The sequence below is a fragment of the Meles meles genome, chromosome 15, assembly GCF_922984935.1.
Source record: "Meles meles chromosome 15, mMelMel3.1 paternal haplotype, whole genome shotgun sequence".
NCBI classification, from domain to species: Eukaryota; Metazoa; Chordata; class Mammalia; order Carnivora; family Mustelidae; genus Meles; species Meles meles.
The window spans coordinates 35,769,460-35,784,976 of NC_060080.1; the positions used below are offsets into that span (position 1 = coordinate 35,769,460).

The 15,517-nt window shown below is 45.2% G+C and overlaps 1 protein-coding gene across 5 annotated transcripts in view; it reads left to right on the top strand.

The window, feature by feature from the left end:
* Window positions 1–15,517, top strand: part of ACOXL (acyl-CoA oxidase like) — a 356,730-nt gene that overhangs the window by 6,281 nt on the left and 334,932 nt on the right. For 3 of the 5 annotated variants that reach the window (XM_045979255.1, XM_045979257.1, XM_045979258.1), the window contains exon 1: window positions 10,203–10,369. The exons of 1 other annotated variant lie outside the window; for it this stretch is intronic. In XM_045979255.1, coding sequence (XP_045835211.1) covers window positions 10,245–10,369 — 125 coding nt within the window. In that variant the 5' untranslated portion in view covers window positions 10,203–10,244. Of the gene's footprint in view, window positions 1–10,202; window positions 10,370–15,517 lie in introns of those variants that run through there. One more of the 5 variants, XM_045979260.1, reaches the window with a different exon arrangement.

The following is a 15,517-nucleotide window of genomic DNA, read 5'->3' on the forward strand; positions in this document are numbered from 1 at the left end:
CACTTAAAAGTGTCCAACCAGACTTGCATTCTCATGGTTTCAGCCTTGTTGGTATTTTCTCATTCTTCACCTGCTTCTACATCACTGGATATATGCATACTTATCCTGCTTAGACCCAGTTGACTTGGCAAAGACTTTAATGACATTGAAAATTTGAGATCTATTCAAACCCCACAGAAGTCTATGTTTCTTCCCTTATTCCCACTTGATAACCTCTTTAATTTTTCTGAAAATACATCTTCAACAGTATCCCTTCTTTTGGGCATTAATTAATTTGTCACAGTATAGTAATTGATGCATACTTGCCAGTGACACCAAAAAACATCAGTGACTTTAGAGAGGGGCTTATAAATCTATCCAGATACCTTGAATCACAATTAATAAGAAACCCAGGGGCACCTGGGTGGCTCAGTCAGTTAAGTGTCTGATTCTTGGTTTCAGCTCAGGTCATGATTTCAGAGTGGTGAGATCGAGCCCCACATGAGACTCCATGTCTGTGCAGAGTCTGTTTGAGATTCTCTCCCTCTCTCTTGGTCCCTCTCCCTTTTCTCTCTCTCCCTGAAATAAATAAATAAATAAACAAATAAAGTCTCTAAGAAAACCCAAATCAGGCTTGCTTAACAGCAGCGAGAATTGATTGACTCATGCAACTGAAAAATCCATAGGTATGTGGGTTTCAGGTACAGTTTGATCAGGATTTTTCCAGTTTTCCTCTGCTATTCTCTCAGCTCTGCAAACTCTTTGTTGACTTAGCCTCAGGCTTGGTTCCTTTGTGGTAGCAAAAATATGGCAGCAGTTCGTGGTCTCAGTGTACTTACTCCATAGTGGCAAATAATCTAGTAAATGTGCTGTGTCACTCTCCACTGGTTTGGTCCCATGCCTTCTCCTGAAGCCTCCTCTGAATCACATGGACGTATACCCAAAGAAAGTCAGGGGCTTGGGAAGTTAAATGGGGAGTATGGCTGGGAACACAACCAACGGATGTCTGGACAGGCAGTTCCTAGCAAGCAGAGCTCTCTGTCACTTTGAAAAGGAAATTGGAAAACCACCGGAAGTGAATGGGGTCACTCGAGCTGCACACTGTGAACTGCTGACCCACAGCTGCAAACCTGTGACCCAGTCACTAAGTGGAGATTCTCTTTAGCATCTTCTGAAGATTTCCTCCTTGTGACTCATTCTTAGAGGAATGATGAAAAGAACAGGCCTGTCCATAAACCCAACAGAAAAGGGGCTGGAATGGCTGTGAGCTGTTCCTGTCATGGATACCACCATGCCTCTTGTGTGGTCATTGTGCCTTCATGGTATTTGGAAACTGAAAAAAAAAAAAATTAGTTTCAGAAAACATAATGACTTAATCTCTTTGTGTTAACTTTTCTGGTAGGTTAACTCGTGGTGAGAAAGAAGCCTCCATCTCCACGCAAGTCAAATAGGCTGTTCTGAATTGTGCCCTACCCCTTGCCAATTCAAATGTTGAAGTCCTAACCCCAAGTACTTTAGAGTGTGACCATACTAGAGATAAGGTCTTTAAGGAAGTAGTTGAATTAAAATGAGGCAATTGGAGTGGGCCCAGGCCAATATGACTGGTGTCTTTAGAAGAAGAAATTTGGTCACAGAAATATACAGAGGAAACTATGTGAGGAGGCAGTGGGAACATGGCCACCTATAATACAAGGAAAGCGACCTGGGACAGGTCCTTCATGGCTTTCAGAAGGAACCAATCAGATGACACATCCAGAACTGTGATAAAATTAACATTCCTGTTGCTTAAGCCACCCAGGCTGGGGTAATTTATTATATCAAGGATAGAAAACAAATACAGACTCCAAAAAACTTTACAGTTTGGCCACATTTCTCTTACCCCAAGTATTAACTTATAAATGCTCTTTGTTTTCCTGATGCCAGTTTTTCAAGGTAGGTAAACAAGGGTCTGACAGGTCAGGACACCTGAGGAAAGTTATTCAGCCTTTGGTAGAATGCTGATCAGCTAGTCACATCATCTTTCCCTTGTGAACTTAGTTTCTTCAATGGGAGAAAGAAAAAAGCAGCTCATGATAGCCAGGAGTTGGCCTGGTACTAACAGCCAAGTTGTGTTGTTCTAGAAACAACTTTAGAGAATGTTCATGTCAAACAAAGTCACCCATGGAATCACACCTGCTTCCTAGCAGCACCCAATCCTGGGTAACTGTCTGCTTCCTTAACCCCTCTCCTGATCACCTAACACAAGCCCAAATCCTGCAAGAAGTGCTTTATAACATTTCTTGGGGAGATGCCTCCCAATTCCCTATAGTATTCTGTCACTCTTGTGGCAGTGAGCCAAGGAACCTAACTTTGTTCTTACTTGTCTTTGACCAAAAGACGTTAACAAGAGTTTCAGAGCTTAGATTTCATATAACAAATAATAATCAGTATCGGTAAGTAAGAATAAGAATAATATAATTTAAGAAAATAAATATGTATACAGTACTCTAAATATATTTTCCTTGTGATTTTCTTAAAAACATTTTATGCTTACTTTATTGTAAGAATACAGCGAATCATATATATAACATCAAAATATGTGTTAATTTACTCTTTATAAAGTTATCGGTAACACTTCCTGTCAACAGGAAGTTATTAGATGTAAGTTTTGGGAGGGTCTAAAAGTTGTACATAGATTTTCTAATGCATGGGGGGGTCGATGCCCCTAACCCCTGTGTTGTTCAAGGGTCAGCTGTGGTTCTTTTGTCTTTATTGGGCTATATTCCTAGTGGGTATATAGTTAGAGTAATGAATTTAAGGTCAATTAAAATAATTTTCTCTTGCAGTTATGCCACTAACTTGAAATGGAATTGAGTAAATTTGTTTCAGTTTGCTTTTGCTTTTTAGGGACTGCTTCCTGCCCCCCCGCTGTTAGATTTATTTATTTTTTTAAAAGATTTTATTTATTTATTTAAGAGTGAGAATGAGAGAGAGGGAGAAGGCGGGGAGGGGCAGAAGAAGAGGGAGAAGCAGGCTTCTAGCTGAGCAGGGAGCCCAATGCAGGGCTCAGTCCCAGGACTCTGGTATCATGACCTGAGGCGAAGGCAGCCACTTAACCAACTGAGCCACCCAGGTGTCCCTTCCTGTTAGATTTAATGTTTTAAAGTTACGTAACATTTACCAAGTTCCAAAGTCAAAACGGTAAAACAAGGCATATTCAGAGAGTTTACTTTCTTTCCATCCCCATTCCCTCCCTCCTTCTATAGGTAACAATTTTATTAGCTTTTTGTTTATCCTTATTTCTTCTTGAAAATATAAGTAAAGGTACAACATACACATTCCTCCTATTACACAAAAGATGGCATATTTTAGATATTGTTCCTTACTTCTGCATGCAACAGTGGGGAGGGTCAGAGAGAAAGGGAGAGAGAGAGAGAATCTCAATCAGAGTTGAAAACAAGAGTTGGAGGCTTGACTGACTGAGTCACCTAGACACCCCCCTCACTTTGCTTTTTACACAGTGGTACACCTGGCTGTCTCTGCATGGCAACACACAGAGAAAATTCTCTGTGTGAGAATCCATGGAATTCACATAGGGAAGCTCTGCCTTGGACCAGGAATTTGTCTGTTGGAGGAGGGATATGGTAAATCGAGCTGGCCTCCAAACTGGCTGGTCTTGCTCTGAGGAGCCAGAGAAAGGCACCATCACAGATCACAGATAAAGGATCCAAAGATAAGGATCCATGGAATCAAGCCAGGAATCATGGAATCATGTCATACTATGGGCATGCCCAGCCTGTACCACTGGGGTGGTGAGGGCTGCCATAAACCCACTGAGTCTCTTTCCAGACTTTATCCTGGGGAAAAAGGAGGCAGGTTCATCAGAGGAGACCCTATAATGAAGCTTTGGGTGTTTGGAGTGGAGGGCACTTCTGAGGACAGTGTGGTGGCTGTTTCTAGAATTTGTCCCTTCCCTTCCCCTGGACACACATCTAGTTCCGAAGGTCAGAGGGGCAGTAAGTAAAAGCTGCCAGTTTCCCCATTGCAAGCTATGCCTGAAGACCTGGTTCACAAAGTAAGAACACAAAGGGTAGCTGTGTCTTCTGATTCCCTTCTCCATGCACCACCTAGGGTCAGTGGTGTGTGGTGGGCAAGGCAGCAGAGCTGCTCATTGTTCCATGGCAGATACTCCTCAGGGCTCCTGGAAACCTTGGCAAGATAGGAAAGAGGGGCTTATTAGAGAGTCAAGGTTCTGCATCAGCAGGTGAGGCAAAGGTCAGGTATATCTGAGCCGTTACTTGGTCTTCTGAAGTACTCAGAGTGGGGAGTACTGAGCAGCATGTGGGTAAAGCAGCCTCCCAACTGCCCCATTGCCCTTCTCAAACCTTAGCACAGTGGCCAGACTACTCCATTAGAGGCCATGCCCTGCAGTGTCCTCATCTAAAAAGAAAGGACTGTCTGGACCAGCTCCAGGGAGCTCCTGGTACTGACATTTTATGGTTCCGTGATTTCTACAAGACAACTGAAGTCCCCTGAGAACAGTCTGTGTCTCACTCAGAACCCTGAGCCCTGGATTGTAATGTTCTTGCCCCAGGCCTCCATAGAAGAAGTGTCCATAAAGTTCACTGAGGCCCATGTGTTAGTCCTCCCTGGGTAGTGGAATGTAGGCTGTGACTCAGAGTCATATGAGCCCTGGGTCCTCTGCCATGGAGAGATGTGTGCCCTTGGGCAAGTCAGTTAACACTAGAGTCACTTGTCTAGAGAAAGAGCTAAAGGCAACGTGGCTGTGTCAAGATCCAAAAGCCACCACATGTGGGAATGTTCTTTAAATGTTCTAGCTGAGGGCCCACCTCTCAAAAAAGGGCCAAGGGTCTAGGAGCAATGCAAAGTAAAGCCAGCTGCAGCCTCAGGTATGGAGGGTCTAGGGCTAAAGAGTAGCCCTGCTCCCCCCAGCCCCCACCCCCCGACACAAACCCAGATGCCATCCCCAGTCCACGACGAGGGATCAGCATTTCTCTCTCAGAGACCTGTGATCGCTGGGTTCCTTCGTTTCCCTCTGAGGTCCAGCTGTGGGGACCTTGGCTCTTGCCCCAGACTTTTTCTGCCTGACAAAGGACTTAGAGCTGCCCTGAAGAGGGGGAAAGATCATGAGGGTGAGGGAGGAGGTGGAGAGAGCTGGTCCCAGTTGTTTCTGTTACCAGCCTCGCTCTTGCCCTTCCCCAGATAGGATGCCCAAGGCTTCCTTAGATTGTGTGAACCAGTGCATTTCCATTTCGCTGAAGAGAGTTCAAGCTGGTTCTTATTACTTAGAACTGAGAAAGTCCTAGCTCACCCGGACATTCCAGGGTGGCGGGGGGGGGGTGCCCATTTTTTCTCTCATGATGATGGATTCTTTAATCCCCTTCACCAATTCGCCGCCCCCCCCCCCCCCACCCATCTCCTCTCTGGTGCCATCAGTTTGCTCTGCATAGTTAAGAGTCTGTTTCTTGGTTTATCTCTCTCTCTCTCTTCCTTTGTTTCTCCGTTTTGTTTATTAAATTCTGCATATGAGTGAAATCATTGTTTTTCTCTGACTTATTTCACTTAGCATTATAACTTTAGGGGGCACATTTTATATCTTCTTCCTCTTCTCTCCCTCTGTGTGTGTGTGTGTGTGTGTGTGTGTACATATATACACACACATGTGCTACCTCCATATATACATATGAGTGTTTCTATACATATATACACAGTTTTTCTCCTGACTTATTTGGAGGAAATTGTCGTAATACCACTAAATACTTCAATTTGCATTCTTAAAAACAAGAACATTCACTTACATATCTGCAGTACAATTAGCAAAATCAAGAAATTAACAATGAATCAGTAATATTATTGAATTCACCTTGTTTAAATTTTCCTAATTATCCTAATCATGTAACAGCCTATTGTGCAGCAAGGCTGTGAACCACCAGCCTAAGCCAATGGCTGCGCCTTAGAATCACCTTTGGGGAAGGGGTTAAAAAGTACTGATGCCTAGGCTCTATCTCTAGAGATTGGTATTATTTATTTAGTGTGTGTGTCCGCTACTGAGCATTACCAAAAATTCCTCTAAATGTGTAGCTACTGTGAAAACCAGTTATGTAAGCCAATAGTGGTCTTTTCTTCCATTCCTTTCTCATGTTTTTAGTGACTGGTTTTGGATTAGTATGCTGGGTTGAATAGTGTTCCTCCAAAGTGCATGTCTACCTGGAACCTCAGAGTGAGACCTTATTTGGAAATAGGGTCTTTGCAGGTATAATCAGGTGAAGATGAGGTCATATTGGATTAGGGTGGGTTCTAACTCCAACAACTGGTATCTTCACAGGGAGAGGGAGATTGGAAAACACAGAGAGAGAGAGAGACAGGGAAGAAGGTCATGTGACCATGGAGGAAGAAATTGGAACAGCTATAAGCCAAGGCACACCAAGGACTGTCGAGAGCCACCAGAATCTAGCAAGAGGCAAGGAAGGATTCTTCTCGGAGTCTTCAGAAGGAACAGGGCACATTCCTGATACCTTGATTTCTGAGCACTTCTGGCTTCCAGGACCATGAAAGAATACATATCTGCTATTTTAAGTCCCCCAGTTTGTCATAATTTAAGGAAACTCTGGAAAACTTAACACAGTGGGCATAGGGCCTAGTTAAGGCCAGGCGATCTAAGGGCAATTCTCCTGGGTCATTGATTTGGTAACTTCCCCTGAAAAATTCCTTCGAAGATTCACAGCTTCCTTGAAAGACTCCTTAGGGCTGGTTGACAATTACTAGTGATTCTCCTCGTTCTGGACAGCTTGGAAAGGTGACACTTTTTTGTCCCTCATGTAGGTGTGTCATGTGAACGGAGTGGCGCCTGTCACTTCTGGGGTACCTTTCCAAGCCCATGGGCCATTTGACCCACTCTTGTGTTCTGAGGATGTGCCTGTGATGCTTGCGATGGGGGTTTCTTGGTCTGATATGTCCCAGAGTGACAGCTGATTTGCTGGGAACCCCAGAAATCCATCCAGAGTTCTTAATACGTGTATAGGTCAGACTTTTGTCAGTCCTTTCTTATTATAGTTTGTCAATCACAGCCAGTAGCAGCCAGCAACCAGAACACACAATGCTGACATTGTCTTTCCAGCATCTTCTCCTGGAGCAATTTCATTAGCTATGTTATCTGTTGGGTACAGTTTTATCAAATGTTTGCCACTTCCTTTTTAAGAAAAAATTTATTTATTTATTTGAAAGAGAGAGTGCACATGCACAAGCAAGGGGAGGGGCAGAGGGAGAAGCAGACTCCCTGCTGAGAAAGGAGCCTGACTCAGGGCTCTATCCCAGGACCCTGAGATCATGACTTGAGTCAAAGGCAGTTTCTTAACCGACTGAGCTGCCCGGGGACCCATTTGCCACTTACTGACATGAACTCCCTTCTGTTTGGTTTTAGTGAAGAGCATCCTCATGGTCCCTCCCAATTCCTAAGCCAGTGCACTTTTTTTTTTTTTTCGTTTCAGCAACAACATTCCTCCAGTAGCTTCTACGATAGACTAGGTTATACTTGGGTAACAAACAACCAAAAAATCCTGGTGGCTTCTAACAACAAAGATTTTTTTTTTCCTCACTCAAGCTGCATACACTTAGTAACATGTTTTTAGCTTGTAAGTCTTTGAATCCAGAGGAACCATGCCCGACTTGATGGAGAGACCACTGGACAACCTCCACTAGTCTTGACCTGATTTTGTGACAGTATGGAAATTTGGTTGCCTCCTTTGAGGAGTGGAGAGTGTATTTTTGCCTGTGGAAGGGAGAGTGAGACAAATATTTGGCTAGATTTAGTAGTCACTAGTGGGCAAAAGGGGCAGGTTTAGTGGTCACTGGTATTACTCACAGATTATTTTGGGTGTTGGCTTTCTGGGTACTTTCCTTCTCCCCTAGAGTCAGGAGTGAACTGCATTGGCCAACAGATCATGAGTGGAAGGTACGTGTGTCCTTTCCAGCTGGCAGCATTAGGAACCTGTGCAGGCACACAATGGGAGCTCTTCTGTCTGTTGGGATCTGGAGTGAGGGAATATGGAATAGAACCCTCATGTGGCATGAATATGAAATAAACTCTTATCTGTATAAACCCTAATGCTGAGGGGTGGTTTGTGACCACGGCATGCCTGGAATAGCTTTGGGATTGTTTCTTACTACTATCCTATAGAGCTGCAGTATCCATCTTATGACTGAGAGAAGACAAGTTAAAAAAAAATTAAAAGTAAAGATAATGCACGGAGAAAGGATAGAACAGAAAGATAGAAAGAAAATATGGTCCCTGGGTAGAGCTACTGAACCAGACCTTGGTACTGTCCTACCTCCAGGCTTCCCATTATAGCAGCAAACAATGCCTTTATTCATCACATCTGGTGGGGTATTGTTACCTGTGGATGCACAGGTGGCATGGTGGACAGAATAAAGGCCCACCAAAGATGTTCATGTCCTAATCCCCACAACCTGTGTGCTATCTCATGTGGGAAAAAGGGATGTTGCTGCTGTGATTGAATTATGGATTTTTTGAGGTAGTGATTATCCTAGATTATCTGGGTGGCCCCAAAGTCATCAGGAGAGTCCTTCTAGGAGGCAGGCAGGAAGGTCAAGATCAGAAGAACGGAATGAGCTATAGAAACAGAGATTGTTGTGATGCACTTTGAAGATGGGAGAAGGAAGGGGCCAGGACCCAACAAATGCAGGTAGCTTTTAGAAGTTGGAAAAGAGAAAGAAAGAGTCCCCATCCCTTCCACCCCCGCCTCACCACAGCTAATTTGATGGAGAAGGTACGAGGCCTACAGAACTTGGCCTATCAGCTGGGGCTGGATGAGTTAGACATTTAGGTTGTTTCCAGTGTTTCACCAAAGGAACTCATGCTGCAGTGAGCATCCTTTGCGAGATCAAAGTGAATGGCGCATTTAACATTTTTTTATACATATGGACAAAGGGACCTCTACACCTGTCCAAATAATATTTCTGAGAGCAGTGAATGAAAGCACCATATTCCTCCAACTTAGCCAACCCTGGATATTGTTAAACTTTTTAATACTTGCCCATTTTATAGAAAAATTGTGTTTCTGTATTTTTTACATGCATTTCTTTGATCTCTAATAAAGTTGTGTTTATTGGGAAAAAAAAAAAAAAAAAAAAGGAAAGAGTCCCCATCCCCCCAACCCCCACCGTGGAGCCTCCAGGAGTCCAGCTCTGCTAATACCTTGATTTCAGTCCTGTAAGATCCATGTTTTCTTCTGACCTCCAGAACTGTAAGAGAACACATTTGTGTTGTCTTCAGCCACTCAGTTTGTGGTAATTTGCCATATAGCCCCAGGAAACTGATAGACGTGGCCTCCACTCACCTAAAGACAGTGGACAGAATCAAACCCAAGTGCTTCACCACATCCCCAGCGGTCACCTCCCTGGCAGCGTGGTTTTTTCGAGGGAAGAGCTGACATTTCCTTTGTATTTAAAAGGAGAATCGATAAAATACACGAGAGTTCCCCAGAGGAAAGGCATGAACAATTACCACTGAGACCCCAACTCATTTCCTACTGCCCACAGCAACACAAGGAGGGTCCTAGGAGAGGAGTTTAGATTTCGTGTTCATTCTCTTGCTCGGTCTACATTTCCCAGCTTCTCTGTACTGCAGCACCTGCTGGCTGGGGTCACCCCTAGATCACAGTCATATTAAAGTTCGCTGTAATGCCCCATTTGGGGGCAGCAGGGATTTGAGCCCAGCTGCAGCTGAATTGGGATCAGAGCTGGACCAGACCCTCTTGGATCTGGGGTGCCAGGCTAAGAGGCTGGCATGCAAGATCGGCAGAGTAAAATGCCCCCTTTCTGAGCCTCCAGGACTTCCCATGACCGCATGCACCTGACCAGCTCCCTCTTTACAGTTCTGATACTTGCTTCTTGCAAGCCCACAGACTAGAAGGACAACTGAGTAGAGGGCATGAGTAGTAGAAACTCTAGTCTCCGGGCAAGGCAGTAGACTTTGAGCTTCCTGGGTAGGGCGAGAGGAGACCACTGCAGCAGCCCCGACTTCCTGGACAGCTTGTCCCGGGGCCCAGGGAGCGATGTCAGGGGACAGCAGCTTGGGTGGGGTGAGGATGGGGGAGGGGTAGAGAAGAGGCAGGTCCCCGCTGTGTGCATAAGAGGGCGTGCGCTCCCGGGTCCCACGTGCGAGCAGCTGGGAGGAGGGGCTGAGGGAAGCTGGGAAGCTGGACCCCAGGGGGCCGGGTGGCAAAGCCAGAAACCGGGAAGGCGCGATGGAGCCGGGTTCGCCTTCGGGAATCGGAGACACGTCCCTGCACCGCTACCTGGACGGCGAATTCTGGAGTCTTAAGAACGAGCTCCATAGGCTCCTGGGCGGCTGCCCGCTCTTCCGCCACAGGTATCGCGCGCTGCCGCCGGCCGTCTGGCTGCGTCCCCTCGGTCACCATGCGCCCCTGGGTACACCGTGCGGGGCGCTCTGGGCCAGGTCCAGGAGGCATCCCCCTACCCTGAGCAGATGACAGGCTCTCCCCGCCAGAGGTGTGCGCAGCGCACACGGCCGCCGCCGACTTCACGGGTCCGCAGGGAGGGCGGCTGCAGCCTGCCCAACTCCCTCCTACGCGAGAGTGGGGGCGAAGGGGTGGGCCCAAAGCGGCAGGCGTGGTGCTCTGCTGAGACTCGTGGCTGGAAGGTTTGGTTCTGTTTCTGGACCTCAGGGGTTTGAATGCCCGCCCCTTGTGTCCCACGCTGGGTGGTGGGAGAAGAGGCAGCAAAACCGTGATGTGGTTGGTATGGATGGAGCCTAGGGCCATCTTTCTGCGGGGTCCAGAACAGGTGCGCGGGAACCCGCAGGACAGTGTAGGCCACGGACGTTTTCCTGGCACAGGGATGGATGGACCGGCCCTGCACAAGGTGTATGTGGGCGTCTGTCTGGGGTGAGGCAGGCTCCCAGGGGCCCCCGAAGACACAGGTGTTCAGAGTGGGCAACTGAACAACAGCGGAGGTACTTTGGTTGGGGGGGGGGGGGGCAAGTCCATGAGGTCATCTGAGGCCATGACCACCCTGAGAAGTGGGCAGAGGGGCTGGTGCTTCTCAAGTTTACACATGGAGAGAAGGACTCAGTGACCAGCAGTCAGGACCAGAACTCAGCACTTGTGTCCCACTGCAGGTTCTTTCTCCTGCGCTCTGCTGAGCAGCTGACCCCTTTGCAAGCAGTCTGAAAAGCCCACTCTTAGAACCAAGCTCTGGAGGTTTAGCTTAAGGAAGCCCTTAAAAAATGCCAGTATGTTTCGAAGGTGGACTAACTAGTTAGCCTGTGCCCAGCCAGCCCATCTTTAGCTTCTTTCTTAAGAATGAGGTGGGCTCAAGGACGGAGAGGCCACTGTCACAAGTAATTCACAGAGAAGCCACTTGTCTGACAAGATACCGCTCAGAAAAGGGCGGCTTCTTTTCGTTTTTTATTTCAGACTTTTCCAGATCTTTGAATTTTACTTGAAAGCTCATAGCTAGCAAAATATACAACAAGAAAGTTTAAACTAAAAAGTGAAAATTTAAAAAAAAATTCAAGTTAAAAAAAAAAAGCAAACACAAGATCAATCCTTTTGCACTGTTAAATAAAAGCTTTAGGAGAAAGGAGGATGGGGGGAAATGAAGACGGAAACAAAGAGGGAACTCTTCCACGAAGTCCCCCCGGGACACTGGTGATGGCGGGCTGGCTGCCGGCTCCCGTCGCTCCTGGCAGGCCGATGTAGCCAAGTTACTGTCCTTGCCAAAAGGTTACAGGTATGGACGCAAGACGCTCTGGGAAGTGCACGCGGAGAGGAGGGAGGGCAGCTGCTTGGCCTGCTAGCATTCTCGGGGGCTCTGTACTTCTTGTTTAGGAAACCTTTGGTGTTTGATAGAGCTAAGTACACAGAACAGCCAAACCCACCCTGTCAGTAGCAGTCGGCAGTCCTAGTTCATTTTCTTTTTCTTCTGATCGCCTTTGTTTAGTGGTAAACCTTAACCGATACTTTCAGCAGGCCGGTTTGCAGTGAATTTTCATTTCTGTCCTTTTCACCCCCTTGTTGTAAAAAGCCCAGCACTTGAATTGTTATTACTTTAAATGTTCTGTATTTGTATCTGTTTTTATTAGCCAATTAGTGGGATTTTATGCCAGTTGTTAAAATGAGCATTGATGTACCCATTTTTTTTTTAAATAACAAGGCACAGCCTTTGCCCCAAACTGCCATCTAACGTTTGTCATTCCAGTTTGAGTTAACGTGCTGAGCATTTTTTAAAAGAAGCTTTGTAATAAAACATTTTAAAACAAAAAAAAAAAAAAAAAAAAAGAATGAGGTGGGCTCAGACAGAAGGAGATGCCTTGTCCTTGCAGGAGAAGTCAGGGCTCCTGCACTAGGAGGGGGTAGATTTAGGGAAGGTGAAAAGTGAGAGGAGTAAGACCGTTTTTGTGTCCTGGAGTGTCTTCTCAGCATCTCTTTCGCTCTCATAAATAGTTCTTTATGTCATGGTTCTCAAAGTATGGTCCGGGGTGCCCAAGACCATTTAAGGAGATTCAAAGTTAAAACCAATTTTGTAATAATACTAAGATGTTACTGACTTTTCATTCCCATTTGCTCTCAAAGTGGTGGCTCTCAGAGACTACATGAAGTCTAACATCCCAGTAGATTAAGTATAGAAGCAGATATAAGAATCCAGCTATCTTCTATTAATCCCTACCATTAAGAGGATTTGTAAAAATGCAGAACAATGCAACTTTTATTACTAAATTTGGGAGAGGGTTTGGAAAATATAGCTTTTTCATTAAAAACTTAATGAGTTTATTAGTTACTTTCAAATGATTTAATATATATTCAAATTTTGTGGTCATACTTTCTAATATGGTAAATATCAGTCAATATTTGGGGGCTTCAATAATATTTTTGAGTTTTTTTTTTCTAGAGCAGTTTTAGGTTTACAACAAAATTGAAAGAGAGGTACAGAGATTTTCCGTCTTCCTCCTGCCCCCACGTATGTGTAGTCTCCCCCATTATCAACATCACCTACCAAAATGATACATTTTTTTTTAACCAAGATTGAATATCATCATCATCCCAAGTCCATAGTTTCTGTTGGGCTCATTCTTAATGTTATACGTTCTGTGGGTTTGGACAAATATATAATGACATGCATACATCATTATGGTGTATTATACAGTGTATTTTCACTGCCATAAAGATCCTCTTTGCCTATTCATCTCTCCCCAAAATCCACCTCTGGCAACCCCCGAACATTTTATTCCATAGTTTTTGTCTTTTCAGAATGTCATATGGCTAAGTCATACATTATATAGTCTTTTCAGATTAGATTCTTTCACTTAATAATATGCGTTGAAGCTCCCTCCATGCCTTTTGATGGCTTGGTAGCTCATTTCTTTTTAGTGCTGAATAACAGTTCATTGTCTGGATGGGCCACGGTTTATTTATATGTTCATCTATTGAAGGGCATCTTGGCTGCTTCCAACTTTTGGCAGCTATGAATAAAGCTATTAGAAACGTCTATGTCCAGGTTTTTGTGTGGAGGCCTCAGCAGTTTTGCAGTTTGGCAAAGAGGTCCTTTTTATCATAGTTCTGCTACAGCCCTGTCTACACATCTCGACACATTCTATTCCTCGGTCTTCTCAGTGTAGTTCCTGGGCTCTCATCTCTTTGCCTTTTTCAATTTAGGGAACTGCAGTTTAAAATATGGAATGGAATTCTATTCTATTCTATTCTAACTGCTGACTTGGGCCAAGTAGAAGGGACTTCCTTGTGAATTGCACAGCCTGCTTAGGGATCGAGGGAAAGGCAGACCAGCAGGTTAGAACGTCAGCAGGCAGTCATTTGCCATACGATCATCATCGAGTGATACTGCCTTACTGAGCTGACATTTGCTCATCCACAGAATGGGGATAATATCTGTGCTGCTAGGTCATTATGCTGCAGAGATGAGAAACTGATGAATGGGTATTCAGTGACGGATGCTGACTGCGTGTGACACCAGCCCCACCCCAAAAAAAGCCACTAAAGAAAAAAAAAACCTAAAAATAAAAAGATTAAAAACTCCATTATCTTAACAAACACTTTTCCATTCTTTCCAGTTCCTGTTCATTGACGTGTAATAAGAGCATAGACTAAATTTCATATTGTTTTCCCCAGGTGATTCAAGATTCTGATAACTATTTGAAAGGTCACATTGTACCATCAGATTTGATGTTATCATGTGTGAGAAGACAGTAATCCTGATTTCTTGATGTTTTAACATTCTGCCAGATAGAATGCTCCATAGAAGGCCAGAAATAGACCTTCTCTATTCACTGACTCACTGAGGCAACCTTGCCTCTCTGGTCTCCCATGGCTAGTCCCCCACCCCAGGCCTTTGAAGTTGAAGTGAGTGTTTGGGTAGGGTGGGGTTTGTGGCCACGAGGTTCAGCAAGTGTCGTGTGTGTACAACGGGAAGTTTGTACAGGTTCAGGCCCTCCCAGGACATAAGAGGCCACGAAACAGTTTTCTTCCAAAAGAACAGAGGTTGTGTAATATCCTATGTGTATAATGACTACCCTCTTCAGCTTAGGGGTTCACCCTGCATGCTTTGCTCCCAGGCATGGTATGAGCACAGCCCAGGCTCCCCTCCTAAGGAATGGCTTGCCCTCTCTCCCGAAGTCTGGCTTGCCAGGCTGACTCCCCTGTTCCACTCCATTAGAGAGTCCCCCAGGCTCTGGGATTGCCCTGGTTGCTGAGGGCCATGGGACAGCATGCTGTTTGTGGTGACAGCAGGAGGATTTGGAAAGACTCAAGGTTCCTCTTGGGTTTGCAGAAATTTTTAAAAGCAAAATACATCTGAAATGAGCTAAGCTTTGAAAATGTTTTTGAGTTTGTTTCTTGGCAAACTGGAGCTCTTTCCTGAGGGCCAGGCTGGAGAGTGGGGGTGCATGTGTGGAGGGAGAGCACAGAGCCTCAGGGAGACAACCTATAGAGTCCACTAGGCTGGTCTCCTACGACCGCCCCGCCCGCCCTTCTGCAAGGCTCCCCTCCCTGATCTCTCTGTGCTGGCTCCCCTCTCCCCTTCTTTCTCTCTACTCCCTTGCCTTTCCTCCCCTAGAGCAATGCACAGTTCTCCCCCTAACTCTTGATGGTTTTTCCCCCAAATCTTATTCACGCATGCAAGTGTTCGTGAAGATCTTCTTATTGTAAGAAGCCAAATAATACGGAAAACCTCAAAGTTTCCTAAATCATCCCCTCCCCTAACTGCTTTTTTCAGTGTGGTAAAATACCCATACAATCACATTTACCACTTTAATGATTATTAAGTGTAGAGCTCTGTGGCTTTAAGCACATTCATGTCTCTGTGCAAGCATCACCACCATCTCCAGAATTTCTTCCCCCCACAATAGAAATTCTGTAACCATTAAACAATAACCCCCCTCCCACCGTTCCCGCCAGCCCCTGGCAACCACCAATTCTATTTTCTTCCTCTTCACTATTCCAGGAAACTCATATGTGTGGAATCATACAATACTGGTCCTTTTGCA